The 26,015-nt window shown below is 48.5% G+C and overlaps 1 protein-coding gene across 1 annotated transcript in view; it reads right to left on the bottom strand.

Moving 5' to 3' along the window:
* Positions 1–23,900, bottom strand: part of EPHA10 (EPH receptor A10) — a 42,144-nt gene extending 18,244 nt beyond the window's left edge. The window contains exons 1-5 of the mRNA XM_060140509.1: positions 23,795–23,900; positions 21,472–21,536; positions 20,101–20,779; positions 14,710–14,865; positions 13,852–14,202 (exon numbers count right to left, since the gene is read on the bottom strand). Coding sequence (XP_059996492.1) covers positions 13,852–14,202; positions 14,710–14,865; positions 20,101–20,779; positions 21,472–21,536; positions 23,795–23,900 — 1,357 coding nt within the window. The remainder of the gene's footprint in view (positions 1–13,851; positions 14,203–14,709; positions 14,866–20,100; positions 20,780–21,471; positions 21,537–23,794) is intronic.
* Positions 23,901–26,015: the final 2,115 nt, after the last annotated feature.

Here is a 26,015-nt window from a genome sequence, read left to right as displayed (position 1 = left end):
ACCTGCGCGCCGCAACCACTGAGCCCACATGCCACAACTACAGAGCCCACATGCTCTGGAGCCCACGTGCCACAACTACAGGGTCTGCACGTCACAGCTAGAGAGAAGTCCATGTGCCACAACTAGAGAGAAGCCCGCAGCACACCGCAATGAAAAGCCCGTGTACTGCAACAAAAGTTCCCACGTGCCACAGCTAAGACCCAACACAGCCATAAATAAATAAATAAATAAAACCTGTGTTTAAAAAAAAAAGACATCCATATTTATGGAGTGTAGATTTAATACTGTCAAAATGTCCATACTACCGAAAGTGACCTAAAAAAATTCAGTGCAATTCCTATCAAAATCCCAATAGCATATTTTGCAAAAATAGAAAAAAATTCTAAAATCCACATGGAATCGCAAAGGACCATGAACAGTCAAAATGATCTTGAGAAAGAAAAGCAAACCTGGAAGCCTCACACTTTTTTACTTCAAAATGTTACAAACCTACAGTAAACAAAACAGTATGGTACTTGGCATAAAAACAGAACTATAGACCAATGGAACAGAACAGACAGCCCAAAAGTAAACCCTCACATATATGGTCAAATGCTCCTCTACAAGGATGTCAGGGCCACACAATGGGAAAAGGAAAGTATCTTCAACAAATGATGCTGGAGAATTTGATTTTTGTTTTGTTTTGGTTTTTGGCCACGCTGTGCAGCATGTGGATCTTAGTTCCCCAACCAGGGATTGAACCCACGCCCCCTGCATTGGAAGCGCAGAGTCTTAACCACTGGACCACGAGGGAAGTCCCCAGTGCTGGGGAATTTGAATATCCACATGCAAAAGAATGAATTTGGGCCCTTACCTTCACCACATACAAAAATTAACTCAAAATGAATTACAGGCATAAATGTAAGACCTGAAACTATAAAACTCCTAGAAGAAAATATAGAGGAAAAGCTTCATGACATTGGATTTGGCAATGATTTCTTGAATATGACACCAAAACACAGGCAAGAAAAGCGAAAATAGACAAATGGCACTACATCAAACTAAAAACATCGGTACAGTAAAGGAAACAATCAACAGAGTGAAAAAGCAACCTATGGAATGGGGGAATATATTTACTAACCACATATCTGATAAAGGGCTAATATCCAGGATATTAAAAGAACTCCTACAACTCAACAATAACAACAAAAACCCACAAATAACCCAATGGGCAGAGGACTTGAATAAACATTTCTCCAAAGAAGATGTGCAAATGGGCATTAAGCACATGAAAAGATACTCAATATCACTAATCATCAGGGAAATGGAAGTCAAAACCACAATGAGATATCACCTCATACCTGTTAGGATCAAAAACAAACAAACAAACAACAACAGCAAACAAAACAAAACAAACAAACAGAAAATAACAAGTGTTGACAAGGCTATGGAGAAATTGGAACCCTGTGCACTGTTGCTGGGAATGTAAATTGGTACAGCCACTATGGAAAACAGTATGGAGGTTCCTTAAAAAAATAAAAATAGGATGCAACTAGAGATTATCATACTAAGTGAAGTCAGAAAGAGAAAGACAAATACCATATGATATCACTTAATATGTGGAATCTAAAATATAACACAAATGAACCTATCTATGAAAAATAAACAGAATCAAAGACATAGAGAACAGACTGGTGGTTGCCAAGGGGGAGGGGGCTGGAGGAGGGGTGGAGTGGGAGGTTGGGTTTAGCAGATGTAAGCTTTTATACATAGAATGGATAAAAAACAAGGTCCTACTGAATAGCACAGAGAACTATATTCAGTATCCTATGATAAACTATAATGGAAAAAATATTTAAAAATGTATATATGCATATAACTGAATCACTTTGTACAGCAGAAATTAACACAACATTGTAAATCAACTATACTTCAATTAAAAAATCGATAAAAAATACAATAAAATAAAAATAGAACTACCATGTGATGTAGCAACCCCTCTTCTGAGTATATAGCCCAAGGAAATGAAATCACAATTTTGAAGAAATTTCTGCACTTCCATGTTCACTGCAGCATTATTCACAATAGCCAAGATATGGAAACAACATAAGTGTCTGTTGACAGATGAACGGATAAAGACAAGAAAATTATATACGTATATATTTAATGATATGTTATTCAGTGATTAAAAAAAAGATATCCTGCCACTAGCAAAACCACAGATGAACCTTGAAGGCATTATACTAAGTGAAATAAGACAAAGAGAGACAAATACTGCATGATCTCACTTATATGTAGAATCTAAAAATGCCGAACTCGGGACTTCCCTGGTGGCGCAGTGGTTAAGAATCCGCCTGTCAATGCAGGGGACGCGGGTTCGAGCCCTGGTCTGGGAAGATCCCACATGCCACGGAGCAACTAAGCCCGTGAGCCACAACTACTGAGCCTGCGCTCTAGAGCCCGCGAGCCACAACTACTGAAGCCCACGTGCCACAACTACTGAAGCCTGCGCACCTAGAGACCGTGCTCCACAACAAGAGAAGCCACCGCAATCAGAAGCCCGCGTACCACAACGAAGAGTAGCCCCCACTCGCCACAACTAGAGAAAGCCTGTGCGCAGCAAAGAAGACCCAATGCAGCCATAAATAAATATATAATTAAAAAAAAATAAAAATGCCAAACTCATAGAAACAGAGAGTAGATTGGTTTTTGACAAGAGCTAGGGGGTGGGGGAAATGGGGAGATGTTGGTCAAAGGTACGAACTTCCAATTATAAGATGAATTACATCTGGGGATCTAATGTATGGCATGGTGTAGTTGAAAACTGCTAAGAGAGATCTTGAATGTTTTCACCAGACTCATAAAACATACTTATGTGAGGTGATGGATGTGTTAACTAACCTTCCCATGGCAATCATTTCACAATACACACATACACCAAACCATCACATTGTACACCTTAGACTTACATAAAGGTGTAATTCAATTATATCTCAGTAAAGCTGGGGGAAAAAATAATGTGATGTAGACATACAATGGAATACTATTCAGCCTAAAAAATGAAATCCCATCACATGCAACAACATGGATGAACTTTGAGGACATTATGCTGAGTGAAATAAGCCAGTAGCGAAAAGACAGATTCTGCATGACTCCACGTCTATGAAGTATCTAAAGTAATCGAACTCTTAGAAAGTAGAATGGTGGTTGCCAGGGTCTGGGGGAAGGCGCAAGCGGAGTTGTTGTTCAAAGGGTATAGAGTTTGCATTTTGCAAGATGAAAAAGTTCTAGAGGTCTGTTGTACAATAACTGCATATAGTCAACACTACTGTACTGTACACTTAAAAATGGTTAATTTGGTAAATTATATGTTTTTTACCACAATTTAAAAAAGTATTGATGCCCAGGTCATAAACCCAAAGCAATTAAATCATAATTTCTGTGGGGTGGGACTCAGGCATTAGCATCTTTTTTAAAGCTTCTCAATGATTCCAGTGTACAGACAGATTTGAGAACCTAGTCTAGATAATGTTGCGGGGGACAGACAGTAGCAAACAAAAAGAAACAAACTAAAGTGTAATCATGCCAGAATAAGGTACCACCAGGTTACTGGGAGGAAAGATCATGACTTCACTTTAAGTGTGTTGAGCGGAGGGGTTCCCAAGAGAAGATGCCAGAAAGGCAGCTGGATAAGGGGTTCCAAGGCTCCCAAAAGGTACCTGGGAGGGTGATAGAGATCCGAGAGCCATCAGGAGGTGATTCGATGAAACTGCCCAGGGCAATGCACAGAGAGAGAGAAGGCAAAGCTTTCAGGAAACAAGCCCAAGAAAAGGCAGGCAAAGGAAGAGGAGCTTAGAAAGGAGAAGCCACAGAGGTAGGAGGAAAAGCCAGGAGCAAAGGAGGCTACAGAAGCCCAGGGAAGAGGACATTTAGGAAGGTTCCTTCCTGACTCTTCCAGGTATTAGCTACTGGGCCACAAGCAAGAGCCTCGGTTTCCTTATATGTAGACTGGAAACAAGAATGACCTCCTTAGGCCTGCTGTGAGAATTTTATGAATTAATGCATCTGGAGAGCTTAGCACAATACCTGACACAGAACAAGCTTACAATACCAAGTTTACCAGCAAGAGGAACCGCTGGTTGGCAGTGTCATATGCTGAGCAGAGACGGGGCAAGATGATTCAAAGTGCCCACTGGTTTTAACAGTGTGGAGGTTCCTGGTGACTTCAGGGGATAGAGGGGAAGTGGACGGCAGGTGGCAACGGGCCGAGGAAGTGGAGAGAAGGGCATAAGGAGATCACTCTTAGAAAAGCGTATAAACATGGCTTCCAGTTTTAAATGGTAACCATCTAACAGGCTCCACCTCCAGTCTCCCCCAAATTCTAATTAAGACCCAAAGATACAGAAAGAGTTGAAAACACAGAATGTCACCGTAAACTAGTCTTGACAGCTGACTGCCAGAATGGAGTGATGGGGAGTAGAGCGGCATATTTCCACCTACGCTAAAGCCAGTGGTACTGGACTGAAAAATACAATTGGAGTGCACCCCCCGGCTATGCTACTCACAGAGTGACACTGCCTCCCATCCTGAAAATAACTTGGAAGATACTTCACCCTTCCTCCCACTGCCTGACCCTTAAAAAAAAAAAAAAAAGGCAAGATCTTCGTCAACTGGACAACGAATGCACAGCCATCACTCTACTGCATAGTTGCTTTGGAGGAAAAGTGTTCTTCCCTGTCTCCGGAGAGTGCCTCTCAGCCTAGATACACTTGGAGATAGCAGCTCCCAGAAAAGATGTAGGCACAAAGGGAAGAAGAGTGATGAAACATCCTAGGAAGGGGCACAATCCCTTATAGATACAGATGGAGGGCAGAGACAGGAAAGAGCCAGGAATGTCATTTTTAAAAACTACATTTGTTGAAAGTTATCAGATGGCCAGGATATAGAGGTAGAAGAAGGTTGAATTTCAGCCCCGCAGAGCTATGTTAGATGAAAGCCTGATAAATCCTGACAATGGAGCTAAAAACTGAGCCCAAGCACCTGCTCTCCCACTGTAGATTGGTAATGAGATCAGTCAGCACCAAAGTGGGGCTGAGAGTACAGCAGACACTACTGGAAACCTACCCAACGGCCATGTCCCCCTTCCCCGCTGACTGAGCCCAGTTTTTGATTCAGGGTCTACTGTCTGCCCTGAGATGACTCAGGTTAATTCTGATTGTTCTAAAACATCTGTGTGCACTCATTCCCTTTGCCAATAATTGGGTTAGGGTTGGGTTCATAATCCAGTTCTGGCCAACAAAAGGAGAAGTCACCTAAGGGGAGGAGGGATTATGGGAAAGGTTTCTGGCTTTTAAAAAGATACCAACATTTTCTATGGCTACATCTTTATTCCTGCCCTGCAACTGAGGACATGGGGTGGGAGGGCGAAGCTGGGGCAAAGTGAGAGTAGCATTGACATATATACACTACCGAATGTAAAATAGCTGGCTGGTGGGAAGCATCAGCATAGTACAAGGAGATGGGCTCGGTACTTTGCGATGACCTAGAGGGGTGGGATAGGGAGGATGGAAGGGAGGCTCAAGAGGGAGGGGATATGGGGACATGTGTATGCACATGGCTGATTCGCTTTGTTGTGCAACAGAAACTAACGCAGTATTGTGAAGCAATTATACTCCAGTAAAGATCTATTAAGAAAAAAGAAATAAAGGAATAGAGTCACAACTTAAAATAAAAAAAGATACCAACAAGGAAGAAACAGTTCTTTTTCTGCCCTGGATGGTAAGGATATGATGATGTCTGGAGCAGCTGCATCCAACTTGCCACCATGAGGGAGCCAGCCTATGTTATAAGGATGGCAGAGTGGAGTGAAAGAAAGAACCTGGGTCCTTGAGGGCACTGTTGAGCTGCTGAATTAACCAAGCTCTAATTCCCCTCTTCTTAGGTAAGCTAATAAGTCATTTCAGTCAAATGTCATTTGCACTGCGACGTATTGTTACTTGCAGCTGAAAGCCTCACAAACTGGTAAAAAGGACAATTCATATATCTTGTTTTGGTTTTTGGGTTTTTTGGCAAACAATCAGCTAGTTCCTTGTTGGAGAACAAGTAAACAGAAAACACTAAGAAATTGGGCATATGAAAAAATATTTCTGAATAAGCAAAAAAAAAGTATTACTCTAAAGACTCAGGAGGGGACTTCCCTGGTGGCGCAGTGGTTAAGAATCTGCCTGCCAATGCAGGGGACACAGGTTCGAGCCCTGGTCCGGGAAGATCCCACATGCCACGGAGCAACTAAGCCCGTGCACCACAACTACTGAGCCTGCACTCTAGAGTCCGCGAGCCACAACTACTGAGCTTGCACGCCGCAACTACTGAAGCCCACACACCTAGATCCCATGCTTCACAGCAAAGAGAAGCCACCGCAATGAGAAGCCCGCGCACTGCAATGAAGACTAGCCCCCACTTGCCATACTAGAGAAAGCCCACACACAGCAACGAAGACCCAAAGCAGCCAAAAATAAATAAATAAATTTTTTTAAAAAATGAAGACTCAGGAGGAGCAGATCTTTAAGAGCGATTAATATGACAGTTAGAAGAACAAGTAAGGAGGCTGTTTGGCATCTTGAAGAAGATGAAAGAAAACACAGCCTTCTGAAATAGGAGCAGAAGGCCACGAAGAGAAAACAGATGGAGAAGAAAAAGAAACAGGATGAGATGAGATAAAAGTGGAGAAAGTGAGAAAGGCGTGTAGGGAAACTAAAAATGCATTAGCAAAATCAAAATATTTAAAAGTCATTACAAATATAAGGAATTTAACAAAATTACAAGCAGAATGGGAAAATTAAACCTCTTAGTCCTTGGAACATCAAGTAGACAATAAGAAGGAAATAGAAGGATTAAATAATATAGTACTTAATATATATGGAGATGGAGGGGGAGAGAGAGAACACTGCAGTATAAAAATAATACGCATTGCTTCAAGGTAGCCATAGAATAGTTAAAATGTTTACCATACCTTAGCCCTCAAAGAAAACCACAATAGTTACTTTAAAAAGTAAACATTGGGGACTTCCCTGGTGGCGCAATGGTTAAGAATCCGCCTGCCAATGCAGGTGACATGGGTTCGAGCCCTGGTCCAGGAAGATCCCACATGCCGCGGAGCAACTAAGCCCGTGCACCACAACTACTAAGCCTGCACTCTAGAGCCCGCGAGCCACAACTACTGAGCCTGTGTGCCACAACTACTGAAGCCTGCATGCCTAGAGCCTGTGCTCTGCAACAAGAGAAGCCACTGCAAGGAGAAGGCCACGCACTGCAACAAAGAGTAGCCCCTGCTCGCCACAGCTAGAGAAAGCCCGTGCGCAGTAACGAAGACCCAACGCAGCCAAAAATAAATTTAAAAATAAATAAATTAAATAAAATAATTTTAGTCCAAACTACAATACTAGAAGAAAACACAGGTGTAAGTCTTCATGACCTTGATTTAGGCAATGGTTTCTTAGATATGAAACCAAAAACACAAGCAACTAAAGAAAAATAAACTGGACTTGATCAAAATTTAAAACTCTGAGCTTCAAAGGACACTACTAAGAAAGTGAAAGACAGGTGGCTGCCATAGGTGGAGGTGAGAGGTGGGCAAAATGGGTGAAGGTTAATCATTAGAGAAATGCAACTCAAAACTACAATGAGGTATCACCTCACACCAGTCAGAATGGCCATCATCAAAAAATCTACAAACAATAAATGCTGGAGAGGGTGTGGAGAAAAGGGAACCCTCTTGCACTGTTGGTGGGAATGTAAATTGATACAGCCACTATGGAGAACAGTATGGAGGTTCCTTAAAAAACTAAAAATAGGGCTTCCCTGGTGGCGCAGTGGTTGAGACTCTGCCTGCCAATGCAGGGGACATGGGTTCGAGCCCTGGTCTGGGAAGATCCCACATGCCGTGGAGCAACTAGGCCAGTGAGCCACAACTACTGAGCCTGCGTGTCTGGAGCCTGTGCTCCGCAACAAGAGAGGCCGCGATAGAGGCCCGCGCACCGCGATGAAGAGTGGCCCCCGCCTGCCGCAACTAGAGAAAGCCCTCGCACAGAAACGAAGACCCAACACAGCCAAAAATAAATTAATTAATTTAAAAAAAAAACAAAACTAAAAATAGAACTACCATATGACCCAGCAATACCACTACGGGGCATATACCCTGAGAAAACCATAATTCAAAGAGTCATGGGGCTTCCCAGGTGGCGCAGTGGTTGGGCGTCCACCTGCCGATGCAGGGGACATGGGTTCGTGCCCCGGTCCGGGAAGATCCCACATGCCACGGAGCGGCTGGGCCCGTGAGCCATGGCCGCTGAGCCTGCGCGTCCGGAGCCTGTGCTCCACAACGGGAGAGGCCACAGCAGCGAGAGGCCTGCGTGCCGCAAAAAGGAAAGGAAAAAAACAAAAATGGGTGAAGGTGGTCAAAAGGTATAAACTTCCTGTTATAAAATAAATAAGTCCTGGAGATGTAATGTACAGCGTGGTGACTATAGTTAATAATACTATATTGTATATTTGAAAATTGCTGGGACTTCCCTGACGGTCCAGTGGTTAGGACTCCACATATTCACTGCCAAAGACCTGGGTTCAATCCCTGGTCAGGGAACTAAGATCCCGCAAACCGTGCAGTGTGGCCAAAAAAAAAACAATTGCTAAGAGAGTAGATCTTAAAGAGTTCTTATAACAATGTGTGTCTGTGGATGATCTAGACTGATTGTGTGATCATTTTACAATATATACAAATATCAAATCATTAAGTTGTATACCTGAAATTAATATCATGTTATATGTCAATTACATCTCCTTTGGAAAAAAAAGTGAGTGGCAACCCACAGAGTAGGAGAAAATATTAGCAAACCATGTATCATAATGGTCATTATGTGTTGAACTGTGTCCCTCCACAAAGATATTTTGAGGTCCTAACCCCCAGTACCTCTAGAATGTGACTTTATTTGGAAATATGGTCTTCACAGAGGCAATCAAGTCAACATGAAGTCATCTGGGTGGGCCCTAATCCAATGTGACTGGTGTTCTTCTGAATGGGGGGAAATTTAGACACAGAGAGGGACTCTCATAGAGAGAAGATGATGCGGAGACACACAGGGAAAAGAGGGCCATGTGACTGGAGTGACACATCGACAAACCACGGAAGGCCAAGGACTGCCAGCAAACACCAGAGGCTAGAAGGAAGGAAGGATTCTCACTTAAAGCAGAGAAAGCACGGCCCAGCTGACACCTTGATTTCAAACTTCTAGCTTCCAGAAATGTGAGACAAGAAATTTCTTTTGTTTTAAGCCATCTAATTTTTGGTACTTTGTTATAGCAGCCCTAGGAAAGTCATACAAAGGTATACAGAATATACAGATTAGACAAAAAGCCTCTTATAACTCAATGACAAAAAGAAAACCCAGCACATGAAAAGAGGTTCAACATCGTTAGTCATTATGGAAATGTAAACTGAAACTGCAATGAGATACCATTTCATATCCACTAGGATGGCTAAAATCAGCAAAACAAACAAGTGTTGGTGAGGAGGTGGAGAAACTGGAAGCCTTGTACATTTGCTGGTGGGAATGTAAAAGGGTAGAGTTGCTTTGGAAGACAGTCTGGCAATTCCTCAAAAAGTTCAGCAGCTCCTCAAAAAGACAAAAAAGTTTCCATATGTATTGGTCAGCTCAGGCTGCCGTAACAAGATACTGTAGACTGGGTGGCTTAAACAACAAAAATGTATTTTCTCATAGTTCTAAAGGCTAGAAATCCCAGACGATGCTTGCAGATTCATGTTTGTATTCTAGTGAGGGCTCTCTTCCTGACTTGCAGATAGCCACCTTCTTGCTGTGTCCTCACCTGTCTTTTCCTCTGTGTATGCACAAAGAGAGCAAATGAGCTCTGGTGTCTGTTCCTCTTCTCGTAAGGACACTAGTCCTTGGGATTAGGGCCTCGTCCTTAGGATCTCATTAACCTTAATTATTTCCTTAAAGGCCCTATCTCCAAATACAGTCACACTGGGGGTTAAGGCTTCAACATATGAACCTGGGAGAGACAATTCAGTCTATGACATCATATGACCTAGCAATTCCACTCCTAAGTATACACCCAAGAGGACTGAAAACCTGTTTCCACAAAAACTTGTACATGAATGTTCATAGCACCATTACTCTAATAGCCAAAAAGCAGAAACAGTCCAAAGTCCATAAACTGATGAATGAATACACAAAATTGTGGTATATCCATACAATGGAACATTAGTCAGCCATAAAAGGAATGGCATACTGATACATATTACAACATGGACAAACCGTGAAAACATTATGCTAAGTGAAAAAAGACAGACATAAAAGTCCACATACTGTATAATTCCATGTATATAAAATGCCCAGAATAGGCAAATCCATAGAAACAGAGAGTAGATTAGTAGTTATTAGGGGCTGGAGGGGGTGGGAGGAATGGGAGGTGACTGTTAATGGGTTTCTTTGGGGGATGATGAAAATGTTCTGGAATTAGAGAGTTTGTGATAGCTGCTAGGAAAAATGACTGAATTGTACACTTTAAAAGGTAAGTGAAATTTTATGGTATGTGAATTATATCTACAAAGAAAATGACAATATGAACAATGTGATATATTATGTATAAAAACATACTGGATGTGACCAAAGCTATTCTTAGAGGAAATTTCATAGGCTTAAAATATTAAAACTATAATATAAAAACTAAGCACTGGGACTTCGCTGGTGGTCCAGCAGTTAAGACTCCGTGCTCCCAATGCAGGGTTCGATCCCTGGTCAGGGAACTAGATCCCACATGCATGCCACAACTAAAGATCCCGCATGCTGCAACTAAGCCCGCATGCTGCAATGAAGATCCTGCCTGCAGCAACAAAGATCCCATGTGCTGCAACTAAGACCTGGCACAGGCAAACACATAAATAAATATTAAAAAAAAAACAACTAAGCACTGAACCCACCTAGAAAAAGACTTCAGGAAATCAGGAGGATGGTAGTAATAAAGATAAAATCATAAAATAAGTGACAAAAGTAAAGAGCAGTGGAATTGATAAGTTCAAGAGCTGGTTATGTGTCATAACCAATAAAATAAACTTCTGACCAGAATAATTTTTAAAAAGACATCACAGGACACAATATGAAGAAAGAGAAAGTAAGCGTTAACTCCAGATACTATGGAAAGTTTTTAAATAAGCATTTCTGGGCTAATAAATTAGAAAAAGATCATCAAAAGATTTTCTATGAAAGTACAGATTAACAAAACTGATTCAAGAAGAAGTTATAGAAAAGATTGCGAACATCAGCAAGGTACAGTTTCCCAGGCAGTTTTGCATGCCTTCAAAGAATGATAATTATGCTATTTAAACTGTTCCAGAACAGAGAAAAAGAAGAGATTATTCCTGATGCCTTTTTCAAAGCCAGCCCAAAATGCTAAAACTTGACAAAGAACACAATAATTTAAAAAAAAACTACTCTCGGGGGCTCCCCTGGTGGCGCAGCGGTTGAGAGTCTGCCTGCCGGTGCAGGGGACACGGGTTCGGGACCTGGTCTGGGGGGATCCCGCATGCCGCGGAGCGGCTGGGCCCCGTGAGCCACAGTTGCTAAGCCTGCGCATCTGGAGCCTGTGCTCCGCAATGGGAGAGGCCGCGACAGTGAGGGGCCCGCGCATCGCTGTGAGGAGTGGCCCCCGCTTACCACAACTAGAGAAAGCCCTCGCACAGAAACGAAGACCCAACACAGCCATAAATAAATAAATTAAAAAAAAAAAAACTACTCTCTCTTATAAATGTAGATGGAAAAAATATTAAAATATAAGCAAATTAATTCAGCAAATATTAAAAGAATAACACACTCATCTGCAGTAGGGTATAATCTAGGAAGGCAAAAAGAACTCACATTGAAAAACTCCATTAATAGAATTCATCGTATCGAAAGGTCAAAGACAAGAAAACGTGGTCATCTTGAAAGATGCTCAAGAAGCATTTTGTAAAATTAACATCCATTGCTGATTTTTCTGAAAAGTTCAGTAAAAAGTGAAAGCATTATATGGCCAAGGGGCTAAAAGCAGGGCTTTGGTATTAGACAGACCTGAGTTCAAAGATGGGTCTCGACTACTAGCTGGCTGACTTTGGATAATTCACTTGGCCTCTCAGACTTCAGTTTCACCATCTGAAAGATGATTATCATTTGATTTAAATGAATTAATGTAGACAATCATATTGCACAGTGCCAAACACAGAGCAGCACTCAATCAGTGAAAGTATTTTTATTAACAAAATGGAAACAGAAGAGTATTTCCTTAACATGATTTTTAAATCCATCTATATCAAAACAGGATTATTATCAGGAAATATCAGATAAAAATTTGTGTTACGTATATTATACAAAAGGGGTTTTATAGTAGATAGTTCTAGGTATGGCTATAGAAATAGAAAAAAATGTGGAAGGATATACTCCAAGATATTAGTAGTTGTATATCTCTGGATAATAGAATTATGGGTGCTCATTTTCTTTTTCTATTCTGAATTTTTTAAAATATAAATGCAATAGCAAATGTTAAATCATAATAGAGATAGTAAAAAAAAAAAAAAAAAGTTGTTCCAGAAAATCAGGCAAGTTGGGAAATCTCTCCCAAAAGGCAGAGGAAATAGATTAAGAATCTCTCCCAAAAGGCAGAGGAAATGGATTAAGAGCTGAAAATGATAAAGGAAGCGACAAGATTTGAGAATCAGAAAATGGACGTACAACTCAAGATTTAGAAAGTCTTAAGAGAGAGATCAGAGTTATTAGAAGTTCTAGTCAAAGTAATAACTGGAAATAAAAACTGAAAAAAAAATTTTCCAGGAATAAAAAAAGGTATGCAGATCCAAAGTTTTACTATGTTCTAGCCAAACTCAATGAAAAGAGGTCAATATTGGTTAAAGTTTATTTTCACCAGTAGCCTAAGAATTATACAAACATCCATGCGTGTACACATTCATATTCAAGTCACCTACAAAACAATGACGATTACCCTCGCCTCAGACTATTCTGCAATACAACTGCCATCAAACGGGGAAGCAGAGTCACAAACGGAACATATCTTCTCAGATATGAAAAGACCATACCACTCACTCACTTATCTTTCTTGCAAAGGATACTTGAAGGATTACTTGAAGCTGAGTGAGACAAATCAAAAGTAAATGTCAAGAATGAGGAAGATGTAGTATAAAAGGATTGTAGGTCTTCATGTATTCATCTCAATTCCAGACTCCCGAAATGTGACTGTTATGTGTTGACCAGTGAATTCTATCGCCCCTGACAGTCTGACCCTCCGTGCTTCCTTGCTCTTTTCCAGGACTATGAAAGAGGGTGACAATGCAGCAACACCCTTGCAGAGGCCGAGGGACGAAGTCAGAGGGATACACACAGGGTCCCTCTTTCTAAGACAGGAAAGAAGGAGGTATGATTCTGGTTCCCACTGAAATTTTTGAGAAGGGAGGGCAAAAAGATTGAGGAACCTTCCACCCCTTTTTGCCGGGAAACGAGAGGCAAGGCAACTGCAGAGTTGGATGTGGGACATAGGCTTTCCGCGAGGTCAGAAGAAGGAGCACGCACTGGCTCCCGCAGAATCACTAACACTCATAACCTCTTTGGCCCAGAGGCACAGAGTCACCTGTATCCTCAATCTCTCCTCCATGGCCTTCGGGAAGGGGGCTGACCTCGATGGGGGGTCGCCAGGGTCGGGGATTTTTGTTTAAGACCAGCGATCGCAGTTTATCCGGGGTGGCTGCGGGCTGTGGGGATGCTCGCGGTGGGCCGGACGGGCGGGCGCGCGGGGTGCGGAAGGCCTTACCCCCGGCGCCGGTGGAGACGGTGACCTGCGCGTAGGTGGCTCCCGCGGCGGCCTCCGGGCCAGACACTCCGTTGAGCGCGGCTACGCGCACGGTGTAGCGCGCGCCGGGCCGCAGGTGCAGCAGTGTGGCGGCGCGCTCCCGCAGCCCCGCCTGGCGCGGCACGAAGGCCACGCGCGGCCCGCACGGTTCGCACGCGCCCGCCGGGTCCTCGCGGCCGCAGCGCAGGCACAGCAGCGAGTAGGTGACGTCCGAGCGGCCGCCCGAGTCGGCCGGAGGCAGCCAGCGCAGCCGCAGCGCCAGCGGCGAGCGGCTCAAGCTGTACTGCAAGTCCCGCGGCGCCGACGGCGGCCCTGGGGGCACAGAGGCGGGCGCCGTCAGGGGCGGGGGGAGGAAGGGCGGGATGGGGGCGGGGGCAGTGAGGGGGAGGGACGGGGGCGTGGAGCAGTGAGGGGCGGGATGTGGGAGTGGGGCGCGGTCAGTGAAGGGGTGGGAGGATGTCAGTGAGGGGATGAGGTTGGGGATGCAGAGTGTGAGGGGCGGGAGTCCCCCGCCTGGCTGGAAAGTTGGGAGAGGTGAGGGCGGGGATGGTTGTAGGCGGCGCACACGGTGATCCCCCAACAAGCCTAACCTCATCCCTCCGTCTGGACTGTCTCTGTTGTCCTGCTTCTTCCAACCCCGGGCCCCGGGCCCCATCACCGCCCCAGGCTCCCCTCCCTCCACTCTGCCGTCTGGATCGCTGGCCCCCACGTGCGCCCTGGCGCCCCCGAGTGTGGAACCCCTGCCCTCACAACGCCTCGATTACGCCCTTATGGACCGCCCCACCCACCATCCGGAAGGCATTCAGGAGGGGGACTCACGGGTGCAGGACGCCGAGGGCGGGTCGCTGGGCGAGCGCGCGTAGCTTTCCTGGCACACGCAGAACGTGGACGCGTTTTCCAGGGCCCGGCTGTGCTCCGGGCACGGCGAGCAGAGAGGCCGCCGCGGGGACACCTTGTAAAACCCTGGGGGACAGGCTGCGGGGAGGAACTGCGTGAGGAGGGGGCTCCGCCACAGCTTCTGGCTCCCTCCCCCGCTTTCCTGACTGCCCCCACTGTGGTGGGCCTTATCTCCTCGAATTGTGATGGGGAAGTGGGGGGCGGGGGTCTCAGCTACTCCAGCACCGCCCCGGGGGTGGCAGCTCGTGACTGAACAATGCAGTATTACTTAACCCTTAGTAAGCGCTTAACGTGCAAACACTGCAGTGTTTCTCTTTTAGTAATTCATTAAATGCTCGTAACAACCTGTGAGGTATGTGCTTTATTCTCATTTTTTAAATGAGGGAGCTAAGGCTCAGAGAGGCTAAGTAACTTGCCCAATGTCCCACAGCTAGTGAATGGAGGGATTCCAGCCAAAGCCCACTGGTTTGAGAGACCACACCACACTGCCCTAACGCCCACTGGGAGAAGAGGAACCAAACTTTCCGGTTTTGATGTGAGGACAGAAGAGAGAGGCCTCGAAGGGGTGTCCCACAGTTACCCAAGGACAGACACCCACACACTCCCAGTTACAGAGACAAAAACTCTGACGCACACAAACACACACACTTGTCAGAGCTTCCTCCCACCTCCACTATTTGGGGGCTAATGCATCATAAATCCTCTACTGACGCACTTGGTTCCCATTTGAAAGTGGAGCCAGCCAGGTGGAGAGAGGATTGGGACAGTGCAAGTCCCCTGGTTCTAGCCTTGGCACCTCCTCAGTTACTTTGCTTCTCTCACCTCCCCCAGAAGTCAATGGTTAAGAGCAAAGGCTTTTATATCTAAACAACCTGGATTTGCAGCTGAGTCGCACCACTTATTTGCTGTGTGGCCTTGGGCAAGTTGGTGACCTCTCTGAGCCTTGTATAGAATACCTACCTCAAAAAGGTGCTTGGAAGATTGAGATAAAACATGCAAACTGCTTAGCCCAGTACAGACAACAGTTATACAATAATGGTAGTAATCACTCTTCCTCCAACTCAGGCCTGAAGTGGAAACAGCTAAGCATCCACTTTAAAAAATTCCTCACCAGCTGGGCCAGGGAGGGAAGCAATGGCTCTTGGCCCTCCTCTCAGAGCTTGGGTGGTCCTCACCTGGTTCCCTGCCCCCGCCAGGACTTCTCTATCCCTCTCCTCTGGTTTAGCTGCTTGTGGAAGGCTGGCTGCTCTCCAGCCCCAAGAAGACATAGTACAGAAGAAGGGACGCAGACTATAGCACTTGGGAAGAAATTTCAGAACTTTCCCTGTCTGGGAGGAGAGGGCAGAGGGCTGAGGGTTCCCATTATCTGGAAGGCTTAGGTTTGGGGGGGAGGGGCGTCCGTGTTGCCTAGAGTCCTGGGCTTTGGGCAGCTTTGGGCAGGGTCTCCAAAGCCCAGGAGGCTTTGGAAGTCTGCCTTCAGAATGAAGCACAGAGCTAGCTAACATCGTGGTCTAGTGGGCAACAGCCACCCGGGCTGGGACTCAGGAGACCTGGGTTCCGGTGTTAGCTCGGCCACTTCCTGTGCCTCTCTGGCCTTGAGAAACCATCAGTCAAATGAGAACAATAAGCATGGCCTGCCCACCTCCATTGTGAAATAAGAGAGGGATCTGTTTGCGGGAGCAGGAGCGGGGTGGGGGGGTGGGGTCCTCACCGCAGGAGGGAAAGAATGTGGGAGGCTCCTTTTCTCCGTGTGTATGTGGGTGTCTGGGGTCCTAGAGGTGGGTGGTCCCATCAGAGACAGCATTGCTTATTTCTACTTGGAGAGGCTCTGCTTAAAAGAGGTTGTATTGAGGGGCAGACTCAGGAAGTGACTCCTGACTCCCGGCCCCTGCCTCCTTCGGAGTCAGAATTTCAGGGGTCATCTAGTTCAGCTCCCACTGGCCCACCCTCCAGCAGCTTTCCTAGCAGTAGCCACAGTCTTTGCTCAGATACTTGGTAATGGGGAGCCAACCTCCCTCTGAAGCCGCCTCTGCTGAACAATGCTGGCAGTTAGAAAGTGCTTCCTTTATGTTGAGCCCAAAGCAGCCTCCCTGCCTGTAACCCGCCTCATGCCACCTCATTGCAGAGGATTGATGTGCCCTGTAGAGCTTAGCCTGTCTGCTTGGGTCCCTCTGCTCCAGGGCAGTCCTACAGAGATCTGAAGACATGAGTCATACACTCTGATTTTTCCCCCAAGGGAAACCCCAAGTCTTTCAGTAATTCCTCTGGTGGCTGGGAGAGAAGGAACAAGAGTCACGGTCACTAAAAAGAGAAGCCTCCGGGCTTCCCTGGTGGCGCAGTGGTTGAGAGTCTGCCTGCCGATGCAGGGGACACGGGTTCGTGCCCCGGTCCGGGAGGATCCCACATGCCGCGGAGCAGCTGGGCCCGTGAGCCATGGCCGCTGAGCCTGCGTGTCCGCAGCCTGTGCTCCGCAACCAGAGAGGCCACAACCGTGAGAGGCCCGCGTACCGCAAAAAAAAAAAAAAAAAAAAAAGAGAAGCCTCCACATCCATCTGCCTTTAGAGAGGGCTCTATAATAGCTGCAGAAGGCACTTGCAAGGTCTTCCTTCCCTTTTTCTTTTTTTTTTTTTTTTTTGCGGTATGCGGGCCTCTCACTGTCGTGGCCTCTCCCGTTGCGGGGCACAGGCTCCGCACGCGCAGGCTCAGCGGCCATGGCTCACGGGCCCAGCCGCTCACCCGATCTTTCCGGAGCGGGGCACGAACCCGCGTCCCCTGCATCGGCAGGCGGACTCTCAACCACTGCGCCACCAGGGAAGCCTGTTTCCTTCCCTTCTTGAAACCCTCCCACAGCTCCCCAATGCCAGCCACCCCACCCATCCGTACTGAACTTTTCCTTTCACACCTCTGGATCTTGTTCTGTAATCTTACACCCCTTCTCTTCTGGTGAACTGCTATGTTCCTCCAAATCCTAGTTCAAAATAACACCTCCCTTGTGAAGCTTTCCCTGGCATCCTCCCCACCTCCATACTCCCCAAGGCAGAGTTGATGCCATTACAAATGGCCTTTGTCTGGTCTCAGCCAAAGTCAGAAGTGGGATTGGGTTCCCGGGTGTGTGTGTGTGTGTGTGTGTGTGTGTGTGTGTGTCCCTCTCATTGCCCAGAGTGTGTATCCAAACCCCCTCCTCCAACACCTGATCCAGTCATTCAACAATTTTTTAGCATCGAATATGAGCCAGGTGCTGTTCTAGGCTCTGAAGCTACAGCAGTGAATAAGGCAGACCAGGATTCTACTGTACACTGGTACAGATGCCCTTCTCCTACCTCACAGCAGGAAGAGAGGCCATCAGCTGGTCATTCCCTTCTCTACTAGCTCTTCCCGGTTACCGTACAGGGAGCGGAGCCATAAAAGCAGTCCGTTTAGGGTGTGGGCAGTAGGGCACTGTCTGTGGAGTATTTAAAAACAATGAAACTGACTGAAACGTGGTCTGCTTTTTGTTAGCAGCATGTGTCAGCAATTCCGATCCACATCAGTAATAAAATACTTCTTCCCCCGAGGCCTACTGCTCCCACCACCCCCTACTTGGTACCCCACTGGCTCCTCCCTCATGTGTAAGCAAGGCTCACATCTACAGTAAAAATTCTCTCTCCACCGAATGTCCTCCTCAAGACACCAGGCCCTCTCCTGCCCTTTCAACCCCAGCCTCCAGAGAGCGTTTATGGTCCCCGACTCTAGCTCCTCAGCTGCCTTCGTCCTTCAGTCCACTGCAGCTGGTTGCTCTCTCCATCACTCAGCTGACACTGCTCTTACCAGGGCCACCAGGCAGACACTGGCCAATCCTCGCCTTATCTGACTGCTCGCCAACACTGCAGGCCATTCGTTTCTGGGTACCTCCATCGCCCTTGGCTGCCATGAAATCACACTCTCCCCCAGCCTCTGATCACTGCCTTGCAGTCTTTTTACGGCCTCCATTTCTTCCACTTCCCCTCGTATAGTGCTGTTCTGTGAGAGTTCATCATTGGCCCTCTTGCTTCATACCCCACACATTCTCCCTGGTCTGTCCCAACCACACCTGTAGCTTCAAGTCGCATCTATCTCTCTGTTGCTGAGCTCCAGACCCACTTTCTAGCTACCTTCACTTGAACGTACCATGGACACCGTCAATTTGATATGTCCATCCATGTCCTATGTTCTCTACCCCAGTCCGTTCAGTCCTCCAGTTGCAGATAGGAGAGAGAAGGAGAGATCTGTTCCTGGTGCCCCACAGACCAGAGAGTCCAAAAGAACCCCCAACATGGAAGCTCTGCTCCAGGGGGTGCAGTGATTCTAGTTCAGAGAGTTGGGTGGGATCTTAGTAGTCATCCAGTGCAACCTCCCAGTCTCTCTCTCCAACTCAAGAATCCCCCTGCTTGGGCTTCCCTGGTGGTGCAGTGGTTACGAGTCTGCCTGCCAGTGCAGAGGACACGAGTTTGAGCCCTGGTCTGGGAAGATGCCACATGCCGCAGAGCAACTAGGCCCGTGCACCACGACTGCTGGGCCTGCGCTCTGGAGCCCATGAGCCACAACTACTGAAGCCCGCGAGCCTGGAGCCCATGCTCCGCAGTGGGAGAGGCCACCGCAGTGAGAGGCCCGCGCACCGCAACGAAGAGTAGCGCCTGCTCACTGCAACTAAAGAAAGCCCGAGCGCAGCAACAAAGACACAATGCAGCCAAAAATAAATTAATAAATTAATTAATTAATTTAAAGAAAATTAAAAAAGAATCCCCCTGCCAGCCTCTGACTTGCATATTGTCGGTGACAGGGAGCTCACTCCGTATAATGCAACCAACTCCACTAGCCCCTAGCTAATAGAATTGGCCTACTGTAACATTCTTCCTTATGCACAGGGGAGTCAGCATGGTGTAGTAGAAAGAACTTGAGAGTTGGGCAAATCTGGATTCAAATCCCAGTTCCCCACTTCCTAACTGCAAGTGAGGTGTTAATCTCTCTGAGCCTCTGTTTCCTCATCTGCAAAATAGGAATAATGATGACTTTATTGCTGTGAATAAATGAGAAGGCCCGTGTGAGGTGTTTATCATGGTGCCTAAAATATAGGTCCTGATGCCCCCTTATATGGAGTCAAATTCACCTCCCATTAACTTCACTCACCGATTCTGGCTGGACCCACTGGAAGCACCGCAAAATGTCTGGACCCCCGGCTCCACATCCCGTGGCTTCCGCACTCCCCACCCTGCCTCTTTCATCTAGGACACTCTCTCTCCCAACTGCCACTTGCGCGCTACACTCCCACACCACACCCCCCAGTGCACTGGATACCTTCACAGATGTCACCACGTTCCTGGAATCCCGCACTGCAGCTGCAGCGGCCCACGGGCACAAGCCACTCACCATCGGCGCCGCAGTGCATGCGCGGGGGGCTGCCGGGCTCCCCTTCTGAGTGCGCCACGCACGTTCCGGTCACCTCCACCAGCGTGGAGAAGGCGCTCTCGGCTGCGGTGGCTGGGAACGCCGCCAGACCCCGCACTGTAGCGCGGCACTGCTTGTAGTAGACGCGCACAGAGACCAGCGCCACGCATGCGCCCACGTCCTGGAAGGCCAGGTGGAAACCCCGCCGGCTCAGCGGACCGATCTCTCGCACCTCTGTGTTCAGCTTCATCTTGCGCTCGCCCAGGTCGCCCTGCGTGAAGCTCTCGTCCGCCGCGATCGTGTCGATCTTGCGGGGCCGGCTGCCGCCTGGGCGGGGATGCCCACGGCCCAGATCGGCCTCGGTTTCCAGATAGTAGACGTTGAAAGTCTCCTTGCAAGTGCCGGCGGCTCCAGGGATGCTGCTGCAGTCGCGCAGTGTGAACTGCAGCTCCACGAAGATGCGCTGCCCGCGCCCGCGGCTGATCCAGCCAGTCTGCAACCAGTTGTCCTGGTTGGGCTCCAGCACGTTGCACACCTGGTAGGTGCGAATGGGACGGTCGTGCTCGTCCACGCCGCTGATCTCCTCCCACTGGGGAGGAGAACAAAGATGTGGGCAGCTCAGAGCCAAGGCGCCCCCAAGAGGTCGAGCCCTGGCGGTGACTCGGGCTGAAACCCCCTTTCCCCATCATTTTGCATTCTCTTCTCCCCTCCTTCTCTATACACAACCCTGAAATTATAAGACGCAGAGCTGGGAGAAACGTTAGAGACAACTGAGTCCAACTGACGGGGAAACTGAGGCTCCAGAGAATGGTGACTTGAGTGGATATACACGTCGGGTTAGTAGCAGAGCTAGGAAAGGCGTCTCCTGGCTCTCCACCAGTGCCTTTCCACACCACCAAACTGCTGTCACACTGCCACATCTCCCCACCGCTACCGCAAGTTTCCAGGCCTCTTTTAGGATTCCAAGTCTTGCTTGTTCTGTCAATCTATCGATCAACAGCACTGTTTGCTGGATCTATTGGGTGCAAGGCACCATCCAGCACTGGCTCCATCCAGATGCCACGTTTCTGTTCCTAGACACAGTCAGTTGTCTTCTTGCTTTTTCTGTCTGACTGAAGACTCAACGTTTTCTAATAGGTCACTCTGGCTTGAAGCCAGGGCTGCTGGAGACCACATGCTCTGAGGACCATTTTGATCTGATGTAACCGTGGGGAGATAAAGGGACTGAATCCTGGACCACCAGAGGCTCCTTGGGACAGGGAAGGAAAGGTTTACACTTACCCCATTACTCGGCAGTGCAGTCCAGCCCAGATCAGCCTGGGAGGCTTTGGAATCCAGGAGGGTGACTAGAGAGAGGGGAGAATAGAAGTGTCAGAAAGCCAGAAGTCCAGGAGTACGAGATTCGTTGGCGAGTTCACTTTAAATTTGCTAACGGAGGGAATTCCCTGGCGGTCCAGTGGTTAGGACTCTGTGTTTTCACTGCCGAGGGCCCAGGTTCAATTCCTGGTGGGGCAACTAAGCCTCACAGCGTGGCCAAAAAAAAAAAAAGCTAACTGAGGAAACAGAGAATGTGGTGAAGGACACAGACACGGTTTTTCCACTCCATACCTCCCCACGAGGAAGTGTGAGTAGCTCTAGTCTAAATAAAGGTAGCCACGATGATTAGGGAGGGAGCCTGTATTAGTTTCCTGTGGCTGCTGTGACAAATTACCACAAACAGTGGCTTAAAACAACAAAATTTTATTCTCTTACATTTCTGGGTGTTAGAAGTTGAAAATCGGTCTCACTGGTCTAAAGTGAAGGTGTCGGCAACACTGGAGGCTCAACGGGGAGAATCCATTTCCTTACCTTCTTCAGCTTCTAGTGGCCACACCTGGATTCCTTGGCTTGTGGCCCCTTCCTCCATCTTCAAAACACACCATTCCAATCTCTGCTTCTGTCATCACATTGCCTTCTCCTCTGATTCTGACTGCCCCTGTGTCCCTCTTATAAAGACCATTGTGATGACAACTGGGCCACCCATATACTCCAGGGTAATCTCTCCAACTCAAGATCCTTAACCACATCTGCAAAGTCTATTGCCATTTATGATAATATACACAGATTCTGGGGATTAGGATATGGAAATATTTGGGGAGTCATTATTCAGCCTGGCACAGAATCCATGACAAGTACCATAAGACTGGCTTTTAAATGGGGGATCAGTGATTCCCCCCCCCCGCCTTCCCAGGTTCCCTAAATTATAACTGAGTGTCGAGAAGAGGGAGAAGAAAGTGAGCATATCAAAGGATTCCTGTATATATCCCTGAATTCACTCATACTTGGGTGTTCTGAGGTCTGGGGTCACCAGGGATGGAAAAGACTTGAACCTTTTTAGTTTGACTCCCAAGGCCTCTGGGGAAAACAAAGTAGAGAGACCCTGCCAGCAGCAACAGAGATAAAAACCTCTCATCTCCTCAGCCAGCCCCTTTCCCAGGGGCTGTCACCTCTACTGCCTTTTGGAAGACTGTCAGGGTTCCTTTAATATATAAAGCCATGGCCCCTTCTATACCAGAGAGGCTTGAAGTCACTTTCTTCCCCCAGGAGGCATCTGACCAGCAGTCTGGATTCCGCTCTCAGCATCGGTCCCAAGAAGCACTGGTTTGGACAGCACAGCAGCAACTCAGAGACAGGAGCCCAGGTCATCCCCAAATCTTGGAAGATTCCTCATCTGGAGCTTAAGCAAGGGGGTGGGGCTCCAAGGTGAGACCTTTAAGAGTGTTGGTCCCAGACGCGTCAGCGACAATGGGCAGGACCGCTGACAGCTTCCCGATTTCGGTATAACTTACAGCACATCAGAATTGCATATTGGAAAGCATCAGAGATCCAGCGCCCCGACCAACCCCGAGGCCAACGCCTCAGATTCCAGCTCCTCCGGATTCTGCACCTGGATATTATGCCTCTGGATTCAACTGAGGGTACAGCTCCCCCAAATCTAGGCAAGATGCGGGCTCTGGTCCAGTGGGCAGCCCCAAACCCGGCAACTCGGATAGCGCTGGTTAGTCTACGCTTCAAAATCAGCACTGCGGACAGCTTCCTGGTCAGCACGTCGGGCAGCTCCCGGACCCAGACACACCCCGGCCCCCACCCGCGCCCCGCCACCTTCGCCTCCAGACCCCGCGCCCCCGCCGCGGCACCAGCGCTCTACCTCCTGTTCGCCACGCAGTGGTCCCCTAGCCCCCCGCCGTTCGGGCTCCATCCCGTCTCCCCGTACTCTGATCTCACCTCCGCATCTCCCTGCCCCCACACCTCCCACATCCAATTGCTCAGCCTGTCCGTCTCACCGGCCCCTGAACCGCCGCCTCTGGCTCCCACGGTTCCTGGTCTCTTTCTTCCCCAGCCTCCCAGGTCTCCAGTCCCCAAGCTCCTCAATGCTCCTCTCTTCTCCGTTGTTTAGCCACCTTTCCCTCCGTGTCTCCAGTTCTTTGCTTCCCGCTGCCCGCTTGCTTCAAACCCCAATACCGACTCCAGTCTCTCCATACGACTCCTTCTCCCAGCACCCCAGCTCTCCAGCCTCCTGTATTTTGGCATCCCAGGCTCCAAGAACAGCCGCCAGTCTCCTCACCTTCCTCGGCGGTCCCGGGCCTCCCTGGTCCCAAAAGCAAGGCGAGACAGAGCGGCATCAGGCAGATGAACAGGCGCAGCGGATGTGGGCCGACGCCGGTCTCCATGGTCCGCAAACCGAGCTGTCAGTGCGGCGGCGGCTCGAGCCGCGCCAGCCCCAGCACCGCTGAGCAGTGCCCCCAGACCCCAGCGCCGGCGGGGGGCGGGATCTCGCCAGTGACCATCATCCATGGGGACCAAGCATTATGCACCGCCGCGGGAAGTCCACCAATCCCCGCCAGCAGAAGGTGGAGGGGTGGAGTTTCAGAGGCCAGGGGCGGATCAGCGAATTGGAGGCGGGGGAAGGAAGGGGTCCCGCCAGTCTCCAAACCGTGGGGGTGGGGCAGCGCTGAGAGCCATTTGGGCTCATGGGGAGGGGAATGAGCTGACATTGGTGGCCCAGAGCGCTGAACCTTAGCCTCTCATTCCTGAGAAGTAGGCGATGTGGGCGTGGCTTAAAGAGGAGCGAACCTCTGGGAGGCAACGACACTTGCAGCCTCAGAGCTAACCTGGAAGACCCCTTGTACCTAGGACTTGCAGGAGGTTTTGAAGCCTGGTATCCTGACCCCAAGCTCTAGGAAGCTCCTCTATCTCCCAGCCCTCGGTTTCTTCCAGTGTCTGCGGCTTCTCGTATCTCGTGGCTCCACCCCGCCCCCTTTCTCCCCGCCCTCTTCACACACACACACACACACACACACACACACACACACACACACACACACACACTCAGCGGCTGGAGGAAGAGGCCAAGCCCGACCTCGAGAGCTACTCGAGAAAGGAGAGTAAAGTGGCAGAGTCCCACCCTACCAGCAGCTCTTCCGAGGCTGGGAAACCATGTGGACGCCAGGACGGGCGGTGATAGATTTTGCATGAACTACCGGTTCCTCAGGTTCCTGCTCCTGCTGCCAGGACACAGGCACAGGCACGCTCTCCACAACCACCCCTTTCCCCAGCCTGCTAAGAGCCTGGAGTCCCCCCCCCCCCATAATCCCACTCCGCCCGCCCCAGGGGACTGGCGAGGAGCGCAGCGGCCGGACTCCCAGGCATCAGCGAGAGGAGGAGCAATCCTCGCAGAGTTCACCCAGCGCTGAAGAAGCGAAAGGAAACGTGGAGCACGACCTCTATCTAGTGAAGGTCATTTACGTGCTAGCTGAGGGTTTAAGGCATTGATGCTGGGAAGGGCTGGGGCCCTCCAGGATGAGGGAGGCGGCTGTCGAGCGCCACCATCCGGACTGAACTTGAGCGAGAAAGCTCCACCCACCCTGTGGCTTTTCAGAGCTCTTTTCTTGGGGGACGCAACCCCTCTCCTCTAGAGGCTATAGTAGCCGGAGAAACCTTGAGAATGAATGTGAGTCCTGCATGGCCTGGATGTCTGTGCATCTTGTATATATATATATTCCACCCCTCTTCAGCCAACAGTTACTGGGTGCCATGCTCTGTGCTGATACCTGGGTGAATCACACTGTCTCTACCACAATCCATACCTCTCTGAGCACCAAATCGAATGAAAATTTCTGGCATCATGGAGCACTGGTCATTTACAAGGCACTTTCATATGTCACTTCTGTGTGTGTGTGTGTGTGTGTGTGTGGTATGTGTACAAGCACACTTGCTCGCTCACAGACATAGTCGCTGGACAGCAGCAATAGGAATAGTGACTGGGAGGAATTGAGCTCCTTTGCCCATAGAAAGAAAGGTCATCAGGAGGGACTGAGGCTCGGACACAGCAGAAGACTGAAGCTCGCTGAGGAAGCAGAAGGAGATGTGGCATCCTGCTGGCCCTTGAATGCAGGCAGAGGCTCTGAAATCAGATCTACCTGAAGAAGGGCTCTTACACTCCCACCTCCTTCCCATCTTTATTCTCCGCACGCTCGATTTTCCCCTCCCCCTTCCCCCAGCGCTGGGAGAAGATATTTTTAGAAGCTGCTTGGAGACCCAGGACTCCTTTCATTTCAAAAGGAGTCCTCACACAACCACCCCTCATCCCTCTCTTCAAAACGGGGTCCCTTTCTCCTTGGAGTCTCTAAAGCTCCAGCCATGGAAAGAAACCAAAGCCATGGTTTCTTCAGTCCCTGAGCTCCAGGGACTTCAGCCCAGAGGTTCTGACCATTTGCTAAAACAAAATGCTGACTCCCTATGATTCTCACAAGGATCATTCAGAAGGCAAACAGATGAGGGAAATT

Source organism: Lagenorhynchus albirostris, chromosome 2, assembly GCF_949774975.1.
Source record: "Lagenorhynchus albirostris chromosome 2, mLagAlb1.1, whole genome shotgun sequence".
In the NCBI taxonomy this organism is placed as follows: domain Eukaryota; kingdom Metazoa; phylum Chordata; class Mammalia; order Artiodactyla; family Delphinidae; genus Lagenorhynchus; species Lagenorhynchus albirostris.
The sequence above is the reverse complement of the archived record's forward strand: the minus strand, read 5'-3'. Positions and strand labels throughout refer to the sequence as shown.